General features: G+C 41.3%; 2 protein-coding genes and 1 non-coding gene across 11 annotated transcripts in view; all 3 read left to right on the forward strand.

Annotated features, from left to right (window-relative positions):
- Positions 1–711: 711 nt before the first annotated feature.
- Positions 712–12997, forward strand: DENR (density regulated re-initiation and release factor). Its single transcript, XM_067701017.1, has 8 exons — positions 712–850; positions 1646–1759; positions 5586–5605; positions 6323–6407; positions 8698–8781; positions 11433–11549; positions 12442–12581; positions 12690–12997. The coding sequence occupies exons 2-8, from the start codon at positions 1654–1656 to the stop codon at positions 12732–12734; spliced, it is 597 nt and encodes a 198-aa protein (XP_067557118.1). The 5' UTR covers positions 712–850; positions 1646–1653; the 3' UTR covers positions 12735–12997.
- LOC137204265 (small nucleolar RNA SNORA70) lies at positions 10325–10459 on the forward strand. The gene has a single exon (XR_010933500.1). It is a non-coding gene; the product is annotated as a small nucleolar RNA SNORA70 (small nucleolar RNA).
- A 3522-nt stretch (positions 12998–16519) lies between the features above and the next one.
- Positions 16520–26057, forward strand: part of HIP1R (huntingtin interacting protein 1 related) — a 72985-nt gene continuing 63447 nt past the window's right edge. For 2 of the 9 annotated variants that reach the window (XM_067701021.1, XM_067701026.1), the window contains exons 1-2: positions 16592–16753; positions 19052–19244. In XM_067701021.1, the coding sequence (XP_067557122.1) occupies positions 19186–19244 (59 nt within the window). In that variant the 5' untranslated portion in view covers positions 16592–16753; positions 19052–19185. Of the gene's footprint in view, positions 16754–16921; positions 17132–19051; positions 19245–22027; positions 22195–24528; positions 24631–26057 lie in introns of those variants that run through there. The other 7 variants (XM_067701019.1, XM_067701020.1, XM_067701018.1 and 4 more) reach the window with 6 other exon arrangements.

The following is a 26057-nucleotide window of genomic DNA, read 5'->3' on the forward strand; positions in this document are numbered from 1 at the left end:
CTACATGCCCTTGGTTGTAAAACTCCTATATATGCTGGCTTGCCCCCTTTCCTCCTTGCAGCAGTTCTCTCAGGGTTACTTGAGATGATGCCTCCCGGGCTTGAAGTCCTAAAAATTCCTGCCGAATAAAACATAAATCTCAACTTTTAGGTTGTGCATAGTTTTTTAGTCAACACTCACATGGGAGAGATTAATTCCAATTTACAACACATGTAAAGATCGATAAACACTAGGAAGCTGTGAAAACAGTTGTTAGGGTGGTGAGACTGTGGGGTGAGGAGAAAAATGAAAATTGCGTTGATATTGTCTTTTTAAAAAGAATTCCGCCAATGTAGGGTACTGTGTTGAAATGAAACCAAACGCCTTTTCCAGCTGCAATCTCCCCGTGAAGGAAAGACTTATCCAACAAGCTGGAGGTTAGTCAAGTCTCCAGGATGCACCCCAGACCCCGGGGGCCACGTTCTCCGAGTCAAAATAATGAGTCACCGCTGATTTACATGCATGTCTCCGCTCTCTAAACAGCGTCCCCTTCCGAGCGCCGACCACGGACCACCCGTTCTCTCCCATAAGTAACTAGCACCGCCTACTGGCTGTCAGCCTCTAGGCTGCTTGGCTCCGCCCCTGAGAGGAACGCGCATGCTCCCCAATTCTTCTCCGCCCCCGCCTTCGAGCTTCTCGCGACAGCCGCTCCGCGGAGACTGAATCTCGCGATAAAGGTTTATTATCTCGCGGGACCGCGGCTGGCAGACGGGCTCTTGGGCGGCTCTGGCCGGGAAGAGGAGTCGCATGTGTCGTTTCAGCTGGCGGTAGTGGCGGGCGCGGAGGCGGCGGAGGCTGTGCGACCGCCTGGGTAATGACCCCTCGTGCCTCTCACGCTTCCAGGAAGCTCGTAGAGAGCGTGGGGGAAGCTGAGGTGCTCCCCGGCGGAAGGGGGCCGGGCCGGGCGTCTCCACACCCCCGCCCACATGGGCCGCTCTGGTGTCCCCGGGGTTGCCCCTTCGCCTCAGGTCGCGCCCTCACACCTGGTCGCCCTAGTCGTCGCCTCAGTGCTCTTACATTCTGCCCCTTCCTGGTTCTTTTGCCCGCATTTTCTTTCCTCAGACTCTGGTCTCCCCGCCCCCTCCCACTCTCTTTCCCTTCCGTGACTCTAACGCGTCCCTCCCTTGGCCTCTAGCCCACCCCACACCCTGCCCTCCGGGCGCCTCCGGCGACCCACCCCTTCTTCGTAGGCGTTTCCAGCCTCTTCAGCTGCTTTGTGGCCTTTCCCTGTTGCTGCAGTTTGTTGCATCCTTTACAGATCATCCCCCAGACCTTTTGCCCTGTCCCTGCCGAGTTCACCCTCCACATCTTTTTCCCCATGGCTTTCTCTTCCACTAGTGCCCTCCTCCCCCTAGTTGTCATGGCCCATTTGCTGTGAGTCTCACTGTTGTCACTTGCTTCCCTGTAGGCCTGGAAAATGGTGTGCCCAGAATTACTCATATTTTATGAATCCTAATGCAGCTTGTATCTCTCATTCAGCAAAGAATTGAAACCGATTCGGGGTGGCGGGATTTCTAGTAGGAGGAGGCCGGACTACACCTGAACACTGCTTCTCTGGGCGTCTTGGTCCAAAATAGTGAAGATGTGTTATTTTCCTTGCTTACAGGTTTTGAGATGGCTGCTGACATTTCTGAATCCGGTGGACATGATTGCAGAGGAGACCCGAGGAGCAATACCAAGTTAGATGCAGATTACCCACTTCGAGTCCTTTACTGCGGAGGCAAGTGTTGGAAGGCAGAAAATGGCTTTTACTCACTGTATTTTTATGCATTGTGATAAATGGTTTCACATTTGGTCCTAGTAGATTTTTCATCTTTGTCATTTGGTGAATCTTTAATTGGGAGCTGGGGAAGAGGAGGCATGGATTAACAGACCTTTCCCAACCTGTGTGACTTGCGTCTTGTTACTTGGCCTGGAGAAGTTTACAGTCCAGTTGGAATAGAGATGTGTAAATAGATTATTCCAGCCTAATGTTACTTGCTAGTCTGGCTATTAAAGGTGGGCTTCTTGGAAGATATTGAATCTTAAGGGATGAGAAGGATTGGTTGAGGGAGTGGGGAAAGGCATCCCGGATGAAGTGAACAGCTGTGCAAGGAAAAGCTTTGTCTGTGGAGAAATAAACACCTTTTTATTAGTATAGTGTGTAGTATAGGAATGGTGTCAATAACGAGTGGAAGATTATGAGGTTGGAGTGATGGGTAGTAGGACAGTCTTGGGAAAGTGTTCTTGGTTTGATTAATAAAATGTGAATCAAGATTTTTTTCCCTTTGAGTGTTTTTCCTCATTTTCAATCCAGAAATATTTGTGAACTGGAAATACTCTAATTTTACTAGCATCTTGGAAAGGTTTAGAAAAATCTGAAGACATAAGACAGTAAAGTAAAAGGGCAAGTAAATATTATTTTTTTTAGTAAATAGTTTTGGCCACTTACTATGTGCCTAGCAGAGTTTTAGATGCTGGGGACTGAATAATGAATAAGTCAGGAAAGGTCTTTGTGCTCAGGGACCTTACATTCTGTGAGTGTGATAGGGATTTCTTCTGGAATTTAAGTACTTACAGTACTTACAGGAGAGGTGATGTCACTGAGTTAAAAAATTGTATCAACTCATCATTTATTGACTACCTTTGATGATCAAATAAAATGAGTGTAAAATATCCCAGAGAGTAGGCAGGGGAGCTTTTTGTAGGGTTGATTGAGATGTGTTATGATGTTCGTCTTATTTGGTTATATTGTTTGCCTTTGGAGTCATGGGCCAGGGTTTGCATCCTTACCTTGGGCATTACCAGCTGCTCCTGCTTAATTTTAGCTGTGTGACCGTGGGCAAGTTAACCTGATTTCACTAAGGGTTAGAGGTCTGTTTCTTAAGGTCTGAATGAAAATGATGATTACATCTGAAGTCAGATGATTCCTATAAAGCTGGTTCAGCAACTAACATAAGAACATAATACAATAAGTGCTATTATTACTATTATTAGGGAAGTATACTAGTTTAGTTTATTCCTCCTTGTTTGTCAGATACAGTTAGGAGCTATTGTTCTTTGTACCCTAATTCACCGAATCTAAGACTCCATATGTTATAAGATGCAACATTATTTTAGGTTCCACTAAGAAAGAAAAAATTGTTAGGTTGACATGCCATAATTATGGAATGCATCCCTATAAAAATGAAAAAAAATTAGTGAAATACAGTATATGAAAGCCATCCTGTTCAAGTGCTTATGTCGCCCCTAAGATGGCTTTGAACAACTGCACTAAGTATGCAGTCCACCCCAGTGATACTTTGTGTTGATCAGAGGTACCAGAGGTACCTAACCTTTTCGAGAAAAGTTTATTTTTATTTCCCTCCCTAGTTTGTATTGATATATCAGGCACTAGGTTGGAGACAGGATTACCTTTTCCTCAAAGAGTTTAAGGTCTAGTTGTAGGAGAAGCACTTAGGGAATATTAAATGCTAAATTCAGTGGTACTGACCATAGCTATGAATTAGGGTTTCAGGAAAGGGAGGGATCTTTGTTCAGAGGGAAGCTGGGAAAGCAAAGTGGGGAAGTGAGAAGCCTTAGGTAATGGGCAGAATTTGCAAGGAAAGGTGGATGAATTTATAAGAAAAATATGGGGGCATGGTTTAATATGGTATCTTCATATTAAAGATCGAGGAAAAAGTTAGGGAGTAGAGGGAAAAGAAGGGGCTGATTGGAGCAGAATGCTGGTTGAAGTATAGTGAGAAACAAGGGTAGGTAGGATGGGGTCATTTCCGGGGAGATATATGTCTGCAGGATTGAGACTTCAGAATATGAATTCAGTCAGAGTTTGAATCCTGGTTTAGCCATTTACTCACTGGTGACCTTGGTCAGTTTCCTTATTCATAAAATGGATAACAGCCTACTTCAGAGGGCTGTTGAGAAGAATAAATGAAATATTACTCCCAAAGGCTCCATCTCCTAATATCATCACATCGGGCATTAGGATTTCAACATGTGAATTTTGAGGGGACACAAACATTCAGACCATAGCAGAAGGTCTCATGGATGATGTGGCTTTGTTCATCATATCTCATCATGTCAGCAGATACATAATGTCAGGTTGTTCCACTGTTAGTGATGTGAAGCTGGTGACTGCTCAGTCTTTTCCTTGAAAAACGACAGTTTACAAATAGTAAATCATTTGTGGAGGGAAATAGACTGTAAAAACAAATAATGTGGAATTTGGAATATTTGTCCAACTTTTTTCATCGTATTAGAATTTTGCTGAACCAAATATTATTTGAAATGGTGTACTAAGTGTTATGGTTTTAGTATTTGCTGTAATGGTATTTAACCTATAATTATATCCTGAAAGTGTGGCTGAATATCTGTACCTACTAGTATTTGAACTTGAACTGTGAGGATTAGAGAGCTTCTGGTTAACCAGGAGAGCTTTAGTAGAAAGAACTCTAAACTGAAATAGAGATGGTAGATTCTAGTTTTCTGCCCTATGCCACCTTTGGCCTTGGATAAGCTATTTAACCTTTTACGGCTTCATCTGTAAAAGAGTGATGATGGGCTGGCACACAGCTGCACTGCTTTTATATGTTGTGTGGTCTAATTTAGTGGTTAAGAGCAGGACCTTCAGAAACAGACGAGGGTTCAAATCCTGTTCTAACCAGATACAAATGAGTTACTTGTTCTAAGTCTCATTTTTCTCATTCATAATACACATATGGTAGTTCTTACCTTATGAGGTTGTGACGATTGAACATAATAATATAAAGCATAGCAAAGTGCCTAGCATGTGCCCAATATATGGTAAGTGCTGTTATTATTAACGGTGTACCACCCCTCCTCTCCCTCACAAATCTCAAGGTGTTGTCACACTGAACTATTCCATTCCTCACCTTAAAAATAAAAATAAAATAAGCAGTTGACCTAGTAATAGTTTTAGTTAAAATTGGGAAACCCTTTGAGTTTTTCTAGTCCTTTAGCCTTTGCAGGCTATACAGTGACAGGATTGAACCAACTTTCCTTCTAAGGAAGGAAATTCACAGTGTCATGGTCTTATGTAGCATAATACGAAAAAAGAAAAGGAAAAGTATATTGCAAAGAAATGGTAGCAAAGTGCTACTGAAGTCTGTAAATGTGTTAGTATGAATAAAAAGTAGCGGCTGTTTTGGTGAAGTTATCAAAAGAAATAACCAGCTCCATTCAGCCTTTGTTGTATGGGGAATTGTTCCCATCCTAGCTTAGTTTCAGACCCATTGAGGTTTTTGTGGTAAAACCTTAAGACATGCCAGATAGTATAGTTTGATGTTCTACCAACTGAAGGAGACATTGTTCTTTACATCCAAAAAAAAAAAATTAAGATAATATTTCTATTAATCATGTGCCACTTACCTAAAAAAAAAAAAGTGCATGACGGGGTAGTATTTGAAAAGTGGTACAGGAAAGTTATAGGAAAAAACAAATGAAGCATTTTGTCAGATTAAAAATAAAAGTTGTTATGAGCCGTGTGTGTACGTGTGTATTTATTTATTTATTAACATTTTCAAATCTTTTTTTCTCTCCATCCCCAGTCTGTTCATTACCAACAGAGGTAAGTCCTTCTAAAATTCTTTTTTTCTTTTTTAACTTCTGCATTTGAGGTCATTGATTTTAGAGCTAGCTTGGGAACTTCTTACTTTTCATTTTCTATTATTTGATGGCAGAGTTTCAGCCTTTTTTTTTTTTTTTTTTTTTGGGTTTCAACCTTTTATAGAGAACTTTGGTTTAGAATACTTTTATGGTCCTACAAATTTTTCTTTAGACTTTGAGTTATATGTGTGCGTCTTTTGCACTTGGCTATACATAGTTTGGATTTTTGCATGGAACTCATGAATAGTCAGCTAATAAAACAAGAGTAACCTTAAAGCCAAAATTTAACATCCAAACAGAGAAGAGAAAGCATAAATTATGTGTAAGACTTTCTGTTGATAAGCTTCTAAGTCAGGTTCTGCGGGCAGGTCATGAAAATGAGACACCTATGTGTCCAAAGCAAGAAAAACACCTGCTCGTTTTTGTCTGTTTCCTCCTTTTTCTAATGGCCTTTCTGTTTGTTGGAGAGGAAATAAATTGCTACAGTGAGGAGGTGTCTTTTAATTTTTAATTTCTTATGGGACATTTCCTGGTTGAATACAGATTTCCTGTGGATAAGATGTCAGGTGGGAGTAGTTGGTTTTATGATTCTATATATAGCAAGCACAGGGAATGATTTTTAATTAAAATGATTAAAAGTGTACTGTTGTGACTCAGTTTCTTCTTTTTCCCTCTCCAGTACTGTGAATATATGCCTGATGTCACTAAATGTAGACAATGGTTAGAGAAGAATTTTCCAAATGAGTTTGCAAAACTTACTGTAGGTATGAACATTTTTTTTCCCTCTTTCATCAAAGCCTATATACCTTTGGCTTTGCAACATGCAAATGCAACATGCATTTGTTTAGTAGGATATTACAGAATTATATCTATCTATTCTATTAACTTTAAAACTGTTTTAAGTTCTTGGGTTAAAATTCCTTACATAAAATCACGGACTGTGGGACTTCTCTGGTGGTGCAGTGGTAAGAATTCACCTCCCAGTGCAGGAGACTCAGGTTTGATCCCTGGTCAGGGAACTAGATCTTACATGCGTGCTGCGACTAAGAGTTCGCATGCCACAACCAAGGAGCCTGTTGGCCACAACTAAGGAGCTCACCAGCCCCAACTAAGACCCAGCACAACCAAAAATAAATAAATAAAATTTTTAAAAAAATCACAGACTGCTTGTGTCTTATCTCTGAGACAGGATAGGTCAAAGTATTAACTTTCTTATATAAAGAAGAGTAAATGATTTAGGGGCATATATTTTCTTTCATTCATTTAACAAATTCTTTTTTTTTTCTTTTTTCTTTTTGGCTGCGTTGGGTCTTTGTTGCTGCACACAGGCTTTCTCTAGTTGGTAGTGAGCAGGGCTACTCTTCGTTGTGGCTCATGGGCTTCTCATTGCGGTGGCTTCTCATTGCAGAGCACGGGCTCTAGGTGCGCGGGCTTCAGTAGTTGTGGCACACGGGCTCAGTAGTTGTGGCTCGCGGGCTTTAGAGCGCAGGCTCAGTAGTTGTGGCACACAGGCTTAGCTGCTCCGCAGCATGTGGGATCTTCCTGGACCAGGGCTCGAAGCCGTGTCCCCTGCATTAGCAGGCGGATTCTTAACCACTGCCACCAGGGAAGTCCAACAAATTACTTCTTGTAAGCATACTATATGCTATACACTCTTATTGGATACTGAGAATAAAGCAGTAAACAAAAGACCTACTCTTTGGAAATTATATTCTAGAGGGAGAGACAAAATAAGTAAAACAAGACAAATAAATACATTAAATTAGGATAAGCAGGGAATGGAGAGATAAGAATTGTTGGGGAGGGAATTTGAAGTTTTAGGTAGTAGCCCTGAAAGATTTTGCTGAAAAGATGGCATTTGAACAAAGACCTAAAATAAGTGAGGGAGAGAGTCCTTTGGATATCTGGGAGAACAACATTCCAAGCAGATGGTGCAGCCAGTGCAAAGGCCCTGAGGCAAACACTTACCGCTTACAGCATATTTAAAGAACAGGAAGGAGGTCTTTGTTTCTGGAAGGGGAGAAGGGTGGGAGATGAAGTTGGAGAAGTAGTGAAGGACCATGGCTTAAACACCAGGTCTCAGCTTTCACTCTGAGTGAGATGAGCTATTGGAGCAGTTTGAGCAGAAGGGTGATATGGTCTGACTTCTGTTTCAGCAGTGTCTCTGGCTGCTATGTTAAGAATAGACTGAAGAGAGGCTTAGGCAGCAAAGCAGGGAGACCAAATAGGTGGCTCCTGCACTAATCTGGTCAGGATGATGACGACTAGAATGGCAGCAGTGGAGACGTGAAAAGTGGTCAGATTCTAGATACGTTTTGAAGGTAGAGCTGACAGGGTCTCCTGATGTGTTGAATGTGGGATGTGAGAAAAAGGGGCAGCTAAATTTTTGACCGAAGCGACTAGAAGAATGGAGTTGCTGTTGCCAGAGGTAAGGAAACTGCAGAGGAACCAATTTCCTCAGTTAGCTAAGATTGACGCCCTCTTACAAGATTGTTAAAAATGAAGGCAGTAGCAGGGAGAAGGGAAATCCTGGGCTGGAAAGTCCTGTCACGTATACCCAGTGTTATCCCACTACTTGCTGCTTTGATTTTCAGATAGTTTCCATGAGACACAGCCCCTGAGACAACTTAGTCGCTGTCCGTGATTGGATAAGAACCCTCAAATCTGATGTAACAGTCTACATGGTGGGCCCTGAACATGACTTGCCTAGGACATATCTTCATATTCAGGACCAGACTTCCTGTTAACAGAACTAGTACGCTTAGATGCTAAATATTCCTGTGGAGTCTTGAGTGTTCTGTGCTCCTTTAATGTGGCTTAAAAAATTGTGATCTTCACATATCAAAGACTTTGTTTTGTCTTCTATCACCATATACTTATCGTAATGACTTCAGAATTAGGCTTGATAGGCATCTAGCAGTATAATCGCTTGCTTTATAAATGTTACACTCATTTGTTGGTAAAATACCTTATATGTGTTTGAGGTTCCTCAAGGGTAATTTTTTAACGTAATGAAGTGATGTTAATGCTTTTGGATTTTGTTTTTACATCTAGAAAATTCACCCAAACAAGAAGCTGGAATTAATGAGGGTCAAGGAACAGCAGGGGAAGAGGAAGAGAAGAAAAAACAAAAGAGAGGTGAGACCTGAATCCATGATTTGATTTACACAAACATACCCTCCCTCTGCTTGAAGAAATAAGAAATGAAAGCATTCCCAAAGTGAATAACATCTACCTGTTACTGTAATTCTGTGTGAATACCATACAGAGGGGTACAGGATCATGTTCTCAGGATGACTGGATTTCGTATGAATTGGGCTTTATCAGTAAATTGGATCTAAGAAAATATGCTTCATTTGCCATATATATATATAAAAAGCATCCAGCCAGCTTGTTTATGACTTAAAAACTTTGTTACCTTATTAAAATACCTGTGTATTCTATTTAATTAGAGTGAGGACACTTAACAAAATTTTGTTCTCTCATTACTTCTGTCAGCTCAGTTGAATTTTTCTTTTTACAGCTGTTAGGCATACCTGTTTACCTCTCCTCCTTCTAAAATGAATTCCTTGTGCCCTGGATCGTGTCCCCACCTGTTTCTTCTTCCTGAATTAATTCTCCCTTGTGACTAAAATTAGCTTATACATATATTTTAGGACTTTGCATTAAAAAAAAAAAAATTCCCCCAAGAGCTCATATCTTTCTTTGCCCTATTCTCTTCCCCCTTCCCTTCTTAGCCAGACGTCCTTAATAAGACTAGACTTACTATCCCCCTTTCAGTTTGGTCATTGAGTCTTTGATCCTCAGTCCATCCTAACCTGACTTTCATGCCACTGAAACTCCTCTAACAAGGGTCACGAACGGCTAGGTGATTGCTAAGTGGTAAGAGCATCTCATCTGAGCCCTCCCTTGAAGTGTCGTGCTTCCTCCCTCATTCTCCTTTCACTGCTCCTCAGCCTTCTGTGCAGACTTCTCTTCTCCCTTGTGTCCCTTAAAAATTGGTGTTTCCCAGGATTCTGTCCTGGGCCCACTTACCTTCTCATTCTGCATGTCCTCCCTGGATGATTCTTCCACATCCTTCTGCTACCACTCTACGCTTACAGTACCCAAATTTATATCTCTAGTCCTGGCCCATGTCTCTAGACTAGAAATGCGCATATGGTCTCACAGGTACTTCAAACACAGCACTTCCAAAGTAAACTTACTAAGTCCCAAATCTGCATCTTTTGTTTTCTTCATTTTGGTTATTAACAGCACAGTTTATCCAGTCATCTGAGCCAGAAACTTGAGACCCATCTTAGATTCATTCTTTTTGACCCTCTTAATCAGTTCTAAATTCTGTCATTTCTTCTCCTTCCTCTGTTTATCCTGTGCCTAGCGGCCATTGCTGTTGCCACGGCTTTGTTGAGATGTTGATTAAGTTCTGCCTGAACTAATGTAGGAGCCTCATCAGTGGCCTCTACCATTGCTCTTCACAGACCCACCCTCCACACTGCATGGTGATCTTGACAAAACATAAATCAGTAATTTCACTCCTGCATAGTCAGTTGTTCACTGGCTTCTCTTTGCAATATAAAATGACAGAGCTTGTGCTATTCCTTAAATTACTGGTATATAATCTTTGCTTTTCTGGCTTCCTTTCTTACATATCCATACGCTTCCTTCATCAACACAAGTGTATTTGCAGCCAATTAAGCTGACTGTGCTCTTTTCCCCGTTGGGGCCAGGTATGCAGTGGTTGCAACCAGTAGCCTCCTTGGTAGTGTATGCAGCCTGTTGGCTGTATGGGTTGCCCTAAGGGATCTTGGAGACAGCCCTTTCCAGTGGACATTCACATCTGGCATGGTGTCCCCAATCTAGGCTCCAGGTAGATACGCGTGGTGCCTTTGGAAAGCCCCAGGGCACAGTGGCCAGGGTCCACTTTGGCCACATTGGCCAAGTGATGTCCATCCACACCAAGTTGCAGAACAAAGAGTATGTGATTGAGGCCTTATGCAGGGCCAAGTTCAAGTTCACTGGCTACCAGAAGATCCACGTCTCCAAGAATTGGGGATTTACTAAGTTTAATGTGGGTGAATTTGAAAACATGGTGGCAGAAAACCGGCCCATCCCGGATGGCTGTGGGGTCAAATAGATCCCTAATCGTGGCCCCTGGACAGATGGCGGGCCCTGCGTTCCTCAGCGCCATTGTCCCCTCCTTACGCCAACCAGTAAATCCTACTTTCCTGTCACATACACACACAAAGACAAGTGTAGTTCTCAAATATAATGCCCTTTCTTGTCTCTGTACTTGTTTCCCTTCCCTGGAATATCCTTTTTATATCTCCCCAGCCCTTCTCCCTTCAAATGGACCATTATTCTGCAAGCACTTAGATGCTTCTTCCTCTAGGAAACTTGTCCTGTTCTCTGGAAGCAGAGTTAGCCACTCTCTGCAAAGCTTATGGTAGTGCCATATTCGTGGATCCTATTACAGTATATATCAGGTTGCTGTACTTATTTAACTTTTTGTTTCCCTGCACTAGACTGAGAGTCCCTGGAGGGCAGCGACTATGTTCTTCTTCTGTTCATCTTTGTGTCCTCAGCCCTTAGTGCAGTGCTTGGCACATACTACTTAATAACTATGGATTGAATGAATACTCATGCATGTGTTTATTAATTTTGTATTAGAAAAAGAAACTTTAGAAATTAGTATTTCATACCTTTTGAAAATTAATAAATTTAGAGACAGTATTCTTTATTTATGATAAGAACAGAACAACTAATCCTGAGCTCTTTCTTAATAAATAAAGGTGGAAGGGGTCAAATAAAACAAAAAAAGAAGACTGTACCACAGAAGGTTACGATAGCCAAAATTCCCAGAGCAAAGAAGAAATACGTAACAAGAGTGTGTGGCCTTGCGACTTTCGGTGAGTCCAAGCTTAAGTATGTTTAAAATGTGTGAACTACATTCCTTCATTTCATTCTCTCTCTTTTTAATCTAGTATCATGAAAATTTTACAGTTCTGTTTTTTGCTAAGAAGATACAAAATGAGATTTTGCATTTCTAACTATAGGTTCAAAATCAAATTTTGAAGCAACTTAAAAATCTTTTGCACAGGGGACTGGTTTAACTTTTTCCTTTCCAGAATTTCTGTTTGGGCACATTTTATGTAGAATGAGGAGGGCTGGATAGGTTTCCCTGTGAAGTCTACCAGCACTGCTCCTTGTTCCCTGCAGTCTCGGTAGCCAGATGGTTGCAAAATGACCTGTCCCTTCTGGGATGACAGTAGAGGGTGAGGGAAGTTGGTTAGTGGCAGGATGTCCTGCTTCAGAGCCCCTTCAGTTCCTGGAAGACTTGAATGAATAGTGAAACCACGGTGATTAGGTTCCTTCATTTGACAACATGGAATGAAAAGCAGTCACTAGACCACATCATAAATATTAGGCTTGTTTCTCCGCTGTAAATTTTTCTTCTATCAAAAGGGATAACCAAAAGAACTTCATATACTTGGAAGTGTAGATGTAATGTTGGAATTAATGTGTTCCTGGATTTATTTTGGTCTTACTATATGAGTTAGGAATAGTGTGGATGATCTTATTTTTATGTACTGAGGCTTTATTTGACCTTAAAAATATAAGTTGAATTGTTAAGATGACTGCTTATGGGTAGTTTGTAATTATTGTTCTGAAAGGAACATGAAATCCATTAACAAAATCTGTTTTATGAATTTAAAATGCAGATTAAATTTCAAGATGGAAAAATATCTTTGACATATGATTCCAATTATAGTCTTGCTATTTCTTTTTTTAAAATAACAGAAATCGATCTTAAAGAAGCACAAAGGTTTTTTGCTCAGAAATTCTCCTGTGGTGCCTCAGTAACAGGGGAGGATGAAATCATCATTCAGGGAGACTTTACAGATGACATAATTGATGTCATTCAGGAAAAATGGCCAGAAGTGAGTATTTGGAACATGTGCATCTATAGAAATAAGTTATTAAAGCAAGTTCCTTCCGTGTTAGTTGATAACCACAACTCATGAAATGTAATTATTTTTATTTTACAGGTGGATGATGATAGCATTGAAGATCTTGGAGAAGTGAAGAAGTGATTTTGAAAATTTGTCTGTATTTAAAGATCTGAACTGATTGTTGATATGGCCAAAGGGAGAGAGGCCTTTTAAAATATATATATAAATATATATATTTATCCTACAGTAAAACTGTAGCCTACCCTCACCCTTGGCATTTTCACTGTTCTGTACAGGGCTGCTTGTTTTTTTTTTTTGTTGCCAAAGTCTGATAAACAGGAGAGACTGTCATGCTTATGCATGAAATAGAATTTAGTCAAATAAAAAATTTTGGTCATTTGGTACTGACTTTTCTCTTTCTTTTTAAGTTTTTATTTTTGGAAAAATTAGACTTTCTGTGGAAAGCTTTTCTGTTGATTATTTTAAAATAATCATGATTTTATCAAATCATGATTTTTTTTTTTTTTTGGTTGTTAAGCTGAGTGATACTTTGAAGAATTTGAATTTGGCTTCATTACCAGTAATAACTCTCCTTGCTTCTTTGGTGTGATAGTTTTGAGATGCTTGAGCATCTCATGGATCTGTGGTTGAATTTGCTTCATTGTCACCAACCAAGTTCACTTTGTGGGCCTATTAACGTATTGTTGGTAATAGTTGATCAAGCTGTTGTGGAGATTATTTGGTAAAGTATATTAAAAGCCTTAAAACCATCTGCACTGTTTGACCCACTTCTTGACATTATCCTAAAGATACAATGTCTTGCTTAAAACTGTGGATGAAGGTGTTCATCACAGTGCTACTCATAATATAAAAAAATTGCAAATGATAAAGATGAACAATTGGGAAATGGTTAAAGAAATGATGGTTTGTCATATGGTAGAATATTTGCAGATATTTTAAGATATTTTCTAAGAATACTTGGAGAGGTGTTTGATAATGTTAAGTAGGAGGTCAGACCCCCAAATCCATTTTATACATTATTTTCATCATTGTTTTGAGTGGATAGGCATCCAGAGAGGCTGAGTTCTTTTTCTGGCTATAAATTTATGTAAAATTCTCCTAACCATTTGAAAATAATATACACCATTGCTCAATATAGTCTGGAAAATAGCAGTTAAAATGTGTTTTTCTTACAAGAGAAACAGTGACAGTGAATCTTAATGAGTACATTAAATGAATTTAAAATCTGTTTTTATAAAGGTCTTATGTCAGGTGCTACAAACTAAAGACTCATGGTATTTTAAATTGCTATAGACACCTTTAAGAAAGTTAGAACCCATTGTTTATTGCCATGCAAATTGCAATCAAATGAATTAGTGGGTTTTTAAATAATTGAAATCTTAGACTGTATAATAAAGATGTAAATTAAGAAAATGAAATTCTGCATTAACTGTGAATTTAGCTAAATAAAATTACCTGATGAAGCAAATTTATCCATCAAAACCATTTGGTATGTGGTTATGTGTGTATTCTCTTGGTGCTGGAAGATGTCTTTGTGCTTGTATCAACACGTGTGACTTCATGTAAAGATTCTTAATGTTCACAGTTCTTGGCAAATGCAGTTTCAGTCCATATATAGCCAGCAGTGGATGGTACTGCAGGAAAATGCAGGATTAAAATCGTCCTTGTGTATAATATGTGTGAATCTTTTTCTTTGACCTGAAATTTAAAATGCAAGAGTTTAATCTCTGATTAAAATGTGTAGTTCAGGGGGTGTTCCCTGGTGGTCCAGTGGTTAGGGCTTGGCGCTTTCATTGCTGTGGCCCGGGTTCAATCCTTTGTCGGGGAACTAAGATCCCACAAGCTGCATGACGTGGCCAAAAAATATATAATATATATACATATATATATATATTCAAGGATTGAGTTTAATTCATACATTCTGTGTATGTTTGTATTATGTAAATGCTTTTATAATCTTGTGTTTTTAGCAAAAGAATACTAACCTTTAAACAGCCTTATAATATGTAAGAGATTTGCAGAGATTAAGCTGGCAACTTCAAATACAAATAAAGCTTTTTAATTTTAACAATAGATTTTATTTAACACAGTATACCCCAAATATTATTATTTCAACATGACAACGTTTTGATATGTAGTATTTTATTCATTAAAAAAAATAGATGCTGGCAACATGTGATTTTAAATTCCTTTTTAGTTATTAAATAGAAGCCCCAGTAAATCAGCTGTCACTTAAGGTGTAATCCATGGTAGCTTTCTCGCTCTTAAAGGTTGATAAGTTACAATTTTTAAAAAATGAATTCTACCTTCTAGTTTTGGCGTTTTTTAAAATTTTTTATTTTTGGCTGCGTTGGGTCTTCGTCTTCGTCGCTGTGCCCCGGCTTTCTCTACTTGCGGCGAGCATGGGCTACTCTTCGCTGCGGCTTCTCATTGCGGTGGCTTCTCTTGTTGCAGAGCACGGGCTCTAGGCACACGGGCTTCAGTAGTTGTGGCTCATGGGCTCTAGAGCGCAGACTCAGTTGTGGCACACGGGCTTAGTTGCTCCACGGCACGTGGGATCATCCCAGACCAGGGCTCGAACCCATGTCCCCTGCACTGGCAGGTGGATTATTAACCACTGCGCCACCAGGGAAGTTCCTGCTTTTTTGATTTTTAAATTCTAAGGTATTGTCTTGTTGGTTCTCCTGAACATGAGCCTATCCTAAGGAGGTGTCACCCAAATCAGTAAAGCTTCAAGGTAAGAACTTTTAAATTTGTTTTTCCATGTTCAGATTGTCTTTTATGAACACAAGGGCACGTTTTGCTAATTCACAGTCAATCAAGAAGGAGAGTTGAAATACTATTAAGACTTTAGTAATTTGTCTTGCCAGAAATGCCATCTTACGGGTGAAGCAGTAGTGGGTGAGTGACCAGGGGTTAAATACGATAAGCATTATTTTTTTCATAGTCCCTCTATAACGAAGAGTAAAAGGGGGAAGAAGGAGTGACTATGAAACAGCACGAGAAAAAAGCTTAGCTTCAACTCAATGTGGTAAATATTGTCACGATAAAGTGTCAAGGTTCTTGCCCCACAGGGTGCATGTCCACCCCCCAGGGGGACAGCACCCTCCTTGGCTGTACACCAGGGCGTGCATTGCGTCCCAAGGGGTACGTCATCATCATCTGATGTACACCGGGGGGTGCATGGTCCCTCAAGGGGTGCCTGAGCACCCCCCCCCACGTGGGACAGCACTCCCATTGAGTCAATCTGCCTTCGTAAATACGGTGACCCCTAATTAAATCAATCATCCTTCTTAATGGATGCCCTGAGACGTAAGAAGGCAGATTGATTTAATGGGGGCCAGGAAATCTAAGGCGTTTGATTGGTTTAATGAACGCCAAGAGATTTAAGAAGGACGATTGATTAAGTGGGGGGTCACGATATTTAAGGGAGCCGGTTTAATCAACGAGAACCACGTGACTCATGGAGACTGATTTAATTAGTGGGAGTCACGTGATAAGTGGTGCTGATTGACTTAATGGGAGTCACCTGATGTATGGGGCTGATTTAACAATAGGAATCACGCGAGCCAAGGGGCTGATTAAATCAGCTCGGGCACACCCCCAAGGGGGACAGCACCCTCCCCGGCTGTACGCCAGGTGGTGCACGTCCATCGTAAGTGGGGCACGTCCACCCAAGGGGCGCAGTCCACCCCAAAAGGTACATCATCGTCATTTGATATACCCCACTGGGTGCACGTCCACCCCAAGAGGTACGTCATCATCATTTAACAAAAGAGCTACATCAAGAGTCAAAAAAACCCTTTTTTAATTTTTTTCTCTCTCTTTTCAACTGTGATTCTCAGTTTAGAGCTGTCTGCTGGGATGGCCAGCAACTGACTATTAACTACCAGGGGTGGCGTCTGCCTCCATCTGTTTGTTGTTTGAATGCCAGGAAGTGTTCTCCTTGCCCGGAGTACACAGCAGCCAGAGCAACCGCGCTCACAGTTTAGGAGGGAAAGAGGGAAATAAGTAAGCGAGCACATGGTCACACGCCAGGGCGACAGCGCAGAAACAGCCCTTCATTTGCTCCATCATTCCCAGGGTCATGGTGAAGAACGGTTCTTTGTGGGCCGGGATAATGGCTTTTACAGCTCCAGGTAAATCATTCGAGAGCCCCCAGGCCCGGATATGGAAGAACAAAACGCCAGGAGGGGGTCGGGGGCCGCGCCCGACGAGGCCGAGTGGGAACCGGCCTCCTGCGGGCTCTTGCGGCCGCCGAGGTGTCGCGAGAGCCGGGGCTGCCGCTCGGCTACGCAGTAAGCCGAGTGGGCCGGGCGCGTTCCGCGGGGCCGGCGGTTTGGGCGAGGTTGCTTGGGCCAGCGAGGGTGCGGGGCTCCGGGGCTCGGGGCTCGCCCCCGCCGCTCCGGGTAGGCGCGCCGATGGCGTTTCTAGGGTGACGCTGCGCACACCGACTCTCTCCGGGGGCAGAGGAAACACCTATGAACCCTTCGGCCTCCTTCCTGGCCGGGCGCCAGGTGAGCGGCTGATGCTCTGCGTTTCCCGTTTCCGCCGTCGCGTCCCGGGGAGAGAGGAGAGCAGACCGCGGGGACGACGTGCATTGGGGTTATTCAGGAATCGTTTTTGCTTAAAATTTAAAACAATACCCAGGACGCAGAAGGAAAACGGAGCGTCACATCAGTTTCCTTACCTTAATGAAAATGGGTTGTTCAGCCCAGGCGCAGTGTCGAGTCGCGAGTACTGGGTGTACATGGGCCTCTGGTGAACTTTAAACTACTGTCTTTAAGGTAGAATTCTTAAAGTAACACTTTTAGTTTTGTTTTTTTTCTTTAATTGAAGTATAGTTGGTTTACAATATTGCGTTAGTTACGGGTATACAGCATAGTGATTTGGTTTTTGGGTTTTGTTTTTTAGTTCTTTATTTCATAGATGGGGACAGTACCATACTTTGGAATGTGACTTACAATCTTAATAATAAAATATTGATAATACTAGCTAATGTTTGTTGGTCGTTTATGACAGAACAAAATTATTTTAAGGCAGGACCAGAAAAAGTTAACAAAGTTTTCTCTGTCGTCTGAGCCACTGCTTCCTCCCCTTTGGTGTGTATTGTGCATCTGCATTACACATTAACGAGATCCTTTTAGAAGACGTAGGAATGCCTGCTTGCCAAAAAAAAAAAAAAAAAAAAAAGCTATTTTCTCCCAGTGCCAGCAAGGAACTCCTTAGGAGATAACATTCCTTTCTCAATCCTGTAAGGGGTCACTGTGACCCACTACTTGCCTTGTATGCGCAGAGCTGCATTGTGTAAAGGTCAACATATTATTTTGATGTATAGCCCTTTGTCTTGAAAGTGTTTGTAACTGTGTTTTGACCTCTTACAGGCAGAACAGTTCTCAGAGCTTTCTGAAAGACTGTCTCCCAGGTTATAATCTTCAGCTTGGCTCAAATAAAGTTTTCCACTTCTTTCTTAGCTTGACTATTGATTAATTTTTAATGACACTTACAATGGTGCCAAGTACTGTGAAGTGCTTTACAGAGATTATCTTGCTTAATCCACACAACTCTTAGAAGTTAAAATGCTGCTATTACCATTTTACAGACAAGGAAATTAAGACTTAAGGACATTAAGTAACTTACCCAAGGTCTTAGAGCCACTAAGTGGCTACTTCTGGATTCCAATTTAGGTCAGACCAACTTCACTGCACTAGACTTTAAAATGATGTATGCTTAAAAGGTGTTATCGTGGATAATTTTGTTAGGCATAAAAATGGCATCATGGTTATATAAAAACGTTCATTTTTAGAGATGCATACTAAAGTATGTAAGAGTAAAAACTATTTTTTATCAACAACAAAAAGAAAAAGGAAAATTGAAACAGATGTGGCAGAATCTTGATAGTGGTAAGAAAGACCTAGGTACTGAGCAAATGGGAGTCTACTGTACTATTCTCTTGTCTTCTGTGTATATTTGAAATTTTGCCTTTACAAAATTTGTTTTTAAGTAGGTATGTTGAGTTTGGATCAGTTACATTTAAACAGTAATTACTTCCTGTTCCCCTTTATTTGACTGCCGTAGAATTTCTGGGGCAAGCTGAGGGATAATATTGTTGATTGATACAAGGAGAGGGTTGACAGCAAAGAAAAGAAATGCAGAAATGGGTTTATTTGTGATTAACCAATGGAGGTTTTACAAATGGTCCCACTCTTTAAGAGTGGTGTAAATGGTACGACAGAAAGTGATAGAGGCAGAGTACAGTAGGTGTGAACTTGCTTTAAATATACATAATTTTGACGTCATGTTATAATCAGTGAATAAAACGTAATTTAACTACCTTGAATTGGCAGCAAAAGAAGATATAATTGTTTGGAAAATATGCTTTGGCCGATTTATGTTGATTAGTTTTATCCTGACGTGAAGCCACTTTCTATGTTTAGAACATTGGGTCAGAAGTTGAGATTTCCACTATCGAGAAACAACGGAGAGAGCTGCAGCTGCTCATTGGAGAATTAAAAGATCGAGATAGAGAGCTCAATGATATGGTTGCAGTACATCAAAGACAACTTCTTTCATGGGAAGAGGATCGGCAGAAAGTGTTGACTTTGGAAGAACGTTGCAGCAAATTAGAAGGTCAGACATATATGCAGCAGCATCTGTCATGCACTTGTACATGCCAACACGTTAAAAGGGCTCAAGGGTAAGATAGGAACATCTCAGCACAATCCCTGCTGCACTGGAGTTTATTTTATTTTATTTTTATTTATTTATTTTTGGCTGAGTTGGGTCTTTGTTGCTGCGTGCAGGCTTTCTCTAGTTGCGGCGAGCGGGGGCTACTCTTGGTTGCCGTGTGCCGTCTTCTCATTGCGGTGGCTTCTCTTGTTGCGGAGCACGGGCCCTAGGCGTGTGGGCTTCAGGAGTTGTGGCTCACGGGCTCTAGAGCGCAGGCTCAGTAGTTGTGGCGCACGGGCTTAGTTGATCCTCGGCATGTTGGATCTTCCAGGACCAGGGCTCGAACCTGTGTCCCCTGCATTGGCAGGCGGATTCTTAACCACTGCGCCACCAGGGAAGTCCCTGGAGTTTATTTTAATTGAAGATAGGATGACATCATGAACACTCACAACAGAACAAACACAATATGAATTAAAGTAGGGCAAGCGAAGTACTTAGCTGTAGAAAGAGGGCTGGGCAGCTTCAGTCAACATTGAGTGTCAAGAGTGAACCTGAAGGAAATTAGTTTTGAGCTAAAGTATGAATGAAGATGCCACAGAACTGGCCATTTCTCTTGAACTGACTCAAAGATTTTAAACTTGGTATTGAACTTGATCTCAAATACCTAAAATAGTCATCTTTTAAAATTAGAGCAATCTCAAAAATGGCTTACAAAAATTTCCTTTTGTACCATATTTTAACTATCGTCCCTTTTGTGCTGCCCTAAAGTCTGAATGTTCTGTTGACACTGCATTAATACTAGAATGTGCTAGAGGGGAAAATACTAGATCTGTTTAATAGAAAGACAATGTATCACCTTCTTTACTTATATTACATAGAGGATTCTGTAAATGCGACAATCTAAATATGAGTAGTTTTTCCATTTCGTTGATGACCATCTGATTTTATTCTGACCACACCCACGCACATGTAGATACACATAAATGCAATATTTAATATGATTGTACGTTAGCTGCAATATGTCTTATATAATTAATATCTTTTATATAAACATATTAAAGCAAAAGATAACATTATATACAAGCATACCTCGTTTTATTGCACTTTGCAGATATTATGATTTTTAGAAATGGAAGGTTTGTGGCAACCCTGTACTGAGCAAGTCTATCAGCACCCTTTATCCAACACCGTTTGCTCACTTTGTGTCCCTGTGTCATATATTGGTAATTCTCGTAATATTTCAAACTTTTTCATTATAATTATATTTGTTATGGTCATGTGTGATCAGTAATCTTTGATGTTACTACTACGACTCGCTGAAGGCTCAGATGATGGTTAGCATTTCTTAGCAATAAGTTATTTTTTATTTATTTATTTATTTATTTTGCGATACGCAGGCCTCTCACTGTTGTGGCCTCTCCCGTTGCGGAGCACAGGCTCCGGACGCGCAGGCTCAGCGGCCATGGCTCAGGGCCCAGCCGCTCCGCGGCATGTGGGATCTTCCCGGACCGGGGCACGAACCCGTGTCCCCTGCATCGGCAGGCAGACTCTCAACCACTGCGCCACCAGGGAAACCCAATATCTGATTTTAAAATGAGCAAGACACCTGAATAGGCATTTCATGGAACACTGAATGGCCAATAAATGTACAGAAAGTTCTCATTCTCATTAGTAATTAGGGAAATGCAAATTAAGACCATAATGAGACCTTTTTATACTTACCAGACTGGCAAAAAATATCAGGTATTGGTAAAAGTGGGGAGCAAGGGAAGGCTCATTCACTGCTGGTGGGCGTGTCAGCTGGTACAGCTACTTTGGAAAATCATTTGACAGTTCTGGTAAAGTTGAAGATATACATAGCTATGGCCCAGCATTTCCACTTCTAGGAAATCTACTCACCCTTCAATACGCACAGGAATTACCTAAGGATCTTGTTAATATGTAGATTGTGATACGATAGGTCTGTGTATCTAACAAGGTCCCCGTGATGTCCCTGTTGCTGGTCCAAGGGCCACATTTTGAGTAGCCAGGCTCTAGAGGAACTCCTGCAAAAGCACCAAGATGCTTGTAGGAGAATATTTAGAGCAGCATTGTACATCATAGCTGCTAAGTGGAAACAGTCCAAATGACCACCAGTAGTAGAATGTATAAATACATTGTGGCATGATCATATAATGATACTATACAGCAATGACAGTGCACAAACAGGAGTTACCTGCAGCCACATGGATACATCTCAGGATCATAATCTTTTTTTTTTCGTCTGTGCCAAGCAGCTTGTGGGATCTTAGTTCCCCACCCAGGGATCGAACCCAGGCCCTTGGCAGTGAAATCGTGGAGTCCTAACCACTGGGCCACCAGGGAATTCCCAGGATCATAATCTTGAGCAAAAAAAGCAAACAGAAGAATTCATAGAGTATAATTCCATTTACATATGGTTCAAATTAAACTGTTCTTAGGGATGTGGTCATAGATAGTAAAACTATAATGAAAAACAAGGAAATGAGTAAGATCAGGACAGTGGTTAGGAAGGTGGGAAATTGGAGAGATTGTGCTCAGGAAGTGACGTACAGGGCCTTCTGGGTTGCTGCTGGTGTTCTCTTTCTTGACTAAGGTACAATATCGTGCATTTCATAATAAAAACTTTTAAAAGAAGTATGAACCTTTAACCATGTGTTTTGAAAATAATGCATTTTCAGCTTCAAATCTGACCACAAGTAAGTTATTGATGAAATCTCCCTCAGGTGAACTACATAAAAGAACTGAAATAATCAGGTCACTCACAAAGAAAGTAAAAACCCTTGAATCGAATCAAATTGAATACCAGAGTACTCTTCAAAAGACTCAACTACAGCTTCAAGAAATGGCCCAAAAGGCAACCCATTCCACTCTCCTCTCTGAAGACCTTGAGGTTGGTTTTTTCGGGGTTTTTTTTTTGTTTTTTTTTTTTGCGGTATGCGGGCCTCTCACTGCTGTGGCTTCTCCCGTTGCGGAGCACAGGCTCCGGACGCGCAGGCTCAGTGGCCATGGCTCACGGGCCCAGCTGCTCCGTGGCATGTGGGATCTTCCCGGACCGGGGCACGAACCCGTGTCCCCCGCATCGGCAGGCGGACTCTCAACCACTGTGCCACCAGGGAAGCCCTTGAGGTTGGTTTTAAGATAAGCTTCCCTAGCCCAAATTATGTTTGTGTTTCAGTTATTGAAAAATTAGGTTTAAATATTTCCATTAAAAATGCATGTGTGTGTGTATGAAAGTATATCCATCCATCCATCATCATAGTTTTGTGTTCCTTGTAGGGCTTTGGGTAGCTGCCAGTGCTATTTTGTCTTGGAGATGAAGCTTCATTACAGCCCTTTTCTGACTGTTAAGCCCTCTGTTTGGTAGCATCTATCATTTTATCAACAATGGGTTATTTTAGAAAGCCTTTCTCAGATTCTGAGATCCATATCATCAAGTAGCTTCACATTATGCTTTCTGAATAACTGTGTATAATCTGATGAAACTAATATCTATATCACGTTAGTGGCATATTGGGAATAAAATCTGTAAGAGTGATTTTTCAATTTTCATTTCTAGCTGGTGAGTCATCAGATATCTTTTGAGCTCATGCTTTTTGAGAGACGCAGTGAGAAAGCCTTTTTTGTTGTTCTTATAGCCTTCATATTCTTGTTTCATAATGATATCAGTATAGATCTTGGTAATATAGTGAGTCTTAATAACTCATAATAATTGTATAGATTTTATGTCTAAAATTTTTTCCAGATTACTCTTCTAGACAGTTTCTAGCTATAAAATAAGTGAAAACTATTCTGGAATCTCTTGATATGTTGAATTAAAAAATGGAAGCATGTTGGTCAGCTTGGGCTGCCATCACAAAGTACCATAGACTGCGCAGAAATTTCTTTCCTCACAGTTCTGTAGGTTAGAAGTCCAAGATCAAGGTGCCGGCCTGGTCAGTTTCTGGTGAGGGCTCTCTTCTTGGCTTGTAAATGGTCACCTTCTTACTGTGTCCTCATGTGGCAGGGAGAGAGACAGTACATGAGCAAGCTCTCTGGTGTCTCTTCTTATGAGGACACGGATGCCATCATGAGGGCCCCACTCTCATGACCTCATCTAAACCTAATTACTTCTCAAAGGCTCCACCCCCAAACACCATCACATTAGAGGTTAGGGCTTCATAGGGCTTCAACATGTGCATTTGGGCGGGGGGGGGGTGTGCAATTCAGTCCATAGCAGGAAGATTTTTTTTTTTAATTAATAAACTTTAATTTTTAGAGCAGTTTTAGGTGCATAGCCAAATTGGGTGGAATGTACAGAGATTTCTCATAGACCCTGCCGTCTCCCCCGGCCAGCCTCCTCCACTGTGGACATTCTGCATCACAGTAGTACATTTGTTGCAATCAGTGAATCTACACTGACACATCATTGCCGCCCAAAGTCCATAGTTTACATTAGGGTTCACTCTTGGTGTTGTGCGTTCTGTGGGTTTTGACAAATAATGACCTGCATCCACCATTGTAATGTCATACAGAAGTAGTTTCACTGCCCTAAAAACCCTCTCTGCTCTGCTCCCTCCTTCTCTGCCACAACCCCTGGCAACCATTGATCTCTTTACTCTCTCCAGAGTTTTGCCTTTTCCAGAATGTCATAGAGTTGGAATCATACAATATGTAGCCTTTTCAGATTGGCTTCTTTCACTTAGTAACATGCATTTAAGTTTCCTCCATGAAGGTCTCTTTTAAAAAGCCTGATTATTCTTTTTTTTCCCAACCAATAAACACATTATGTACACAATAATTATATCAAATCTAGATCTCTGGGTAAAAAAAAAAAAAACCCTGAAAAGTGGGAATACCCCAATATGAAGTTATTTCAACATAGAGTAAAGATGCATCAAAGTTCATTAATGCTACTTTGTTTCAGCAAAGGAAGTCTCTTGCTGATCCAGTTTTCATTCTTGCCAACCTGGAAGTATTCATTAAAGAGCATTAGGAAGTAGACATGTTTATAAACGTAACTGATAGAATTCAGTAGGGCAAAACTCAAGTACTGAGAAGATGCTGGGGATAATGGGGAAATAGATATTTGTGTTCCTTTTTGATGACTGCTTACTTAGCCCACTTTGTTACTAAAAAAGCTAAACAGAGAAAAAAACGAAACAGAAGAATGAGCACAGATTGTGGCTGGTGAGAGTAATGAAAGCTTTTAAATGACTCAATTAGTATTTTGTGTTGTCCCTGATAGGTTAGAAACGAAAATCTCAGCAACACATTAGTGGAACTTTCTGCTCAAGTGGGACAATTGCAAGCTCGAGAACAGGCTCTCACCACCATGATAAAGCTGAAGGTAATGCAGAATCACGATACGTCCACTTGCCAGGCACTTTGTAGCTGATAGGGTACAGCAATGTACATGAAGTTCCTGAAGTCCCACAGCGACTCAGATAGGTTGAGCTATCAATGTTGCTCTCTTTTTTTAAATTCTGGTTTTAGAAATGAGGGAAACAAGTTTAAAATGATGCCCCCAAGGCCCTGAGAGGAGACAGGACTGCACTGTGGGTCTCTGTCTCCAAGGCCCATTCCATGGTCCAGCATGCCTGCACTCAGCTGGTTTCTTCTGAGGTATCCATTACTGGGTCTCATAAAGTCATTAGCTATCAAATTGCTTGTTAATATGTTTTTTTTTAAATTAATTTATTTTTGGCTGCATTGGGTCTTCATTGCTGCGCATGGGCTTTCTCTAGTTGCAGTGAGCGGGGGCTACTCTTCATTGTGGTGCACAGGCTTCTCATTGTAGTAGCTTCTCTTGTTGCAGAGCACGGGCTCTAGGTGCGCAGGCTTCAGTAGTTGCAGCATGCGGGCTCAGTAGTTGTGGCTCGCAGGCTCTAGAGTGCGGGCTCAGTAGTTGTGGTGCACAGGCTTAGTTGCTCTGCAGCATGTGGGATCTTCCTGGACCAGGACTCGAACCTCTGTCCCCTGCATTGGCAGGTGGATTCTTAACCACTGCACCACCAGGGAAGCCCGTTAATATGTTTTTAATTGAGGAGAAAACTTAGCAGTCAAGTAGTTGATGTAGTCACTAACATGCCATAAACAGTGATTGATAAAGTCTCTTCTATGTGGTAACACATGTGTTGGACAGCAGGTGACTAGAGGAGTGATTCTGGTATAATGGGACACTCATGCTAATTCATATGTGATTTTTCCCAGCACATAAATGTTTTTGAGTGATCAGGGACAAGCTTTCATAAAGTTAAAAAGAAAATATTAAAATCTATAGAATTGTCTTTAATCAAGTAGTGACCAGTTTCCTGGCTTCAGCAACCCCTACAGTGTCCATCATAGCACTCCTGGTGAAGCTGAAAAGGATTGCCTGACTGATGTGTCTGCAGTGGCGTTTGCTAAACTGTGTTCTTGTACTTAACAGGACTACTGTTTCTTTTTTTTTTTTTTCTTTTTTTTTGCGGTACGTGGGCCTCTCACTGTTGTGGCCTCTTCCGTTGTGGAGCACAGGCTCCGGACGCGCAGGCTCAGCAGCCATGGCTCACGGGCCCAACCGCTCTGCGGCATGTGGGATCTTCCCAGACTGGGGCATGAACCCGTGTCCCCTGCATCGGCAGGCGGACTCCCAACCGCTGTGCCACCAGGGAAGCCCAGGACTACTGTTTCTTTGCTACTGGTCTGATCACAGAGTTCCATCGGTTTTTGAATGGTCTGCCCAAATCCTATTTTTCCCATAAGTCCTAACGTGAGATGTGCAGACTGCGAAGTATT

Source organism: Pseudorca crassidens, chromosome 12 (genome assembly GCF_039906515.1).
Source record: "Pseudorca crassidens isolate mPseCra1 chromosome 12, mPseCra1.hap1, whole genome shotgun sequence".
Taxonomy (NCBI): domain Eukaryota; kingdom Metazoa; phylum Chordata; class Mammalia; order Artiodactyla; family Delphinidae; genus Pseudorca; species Pseudorca crassidens.

Bases quoted from the DNA above. Each gene is read 5' to 3' on its own strand.
- DENR (XM_067701017.1), top strand. From the start codon at position 1,654: ATGGCTGCTGACATTTCTGAATCCGGTGGACATGATTGCAGAGGAGAC. The intron at 1,760-5,585 runs GCAAGTGTTGGA...CTCCATCCCCAG, and splicing joins TCGAGTCCTTTACTGCGGAG to TCTGTTCATTACCAACAGAG. The intron at 8,782-11,432 runs GTGAGACCTGAA...TAATAAATAAAG, and splicing joins GAAGAAAAAACAAAAGAGAG to GTGGAAGGGGTCAAATAAAA.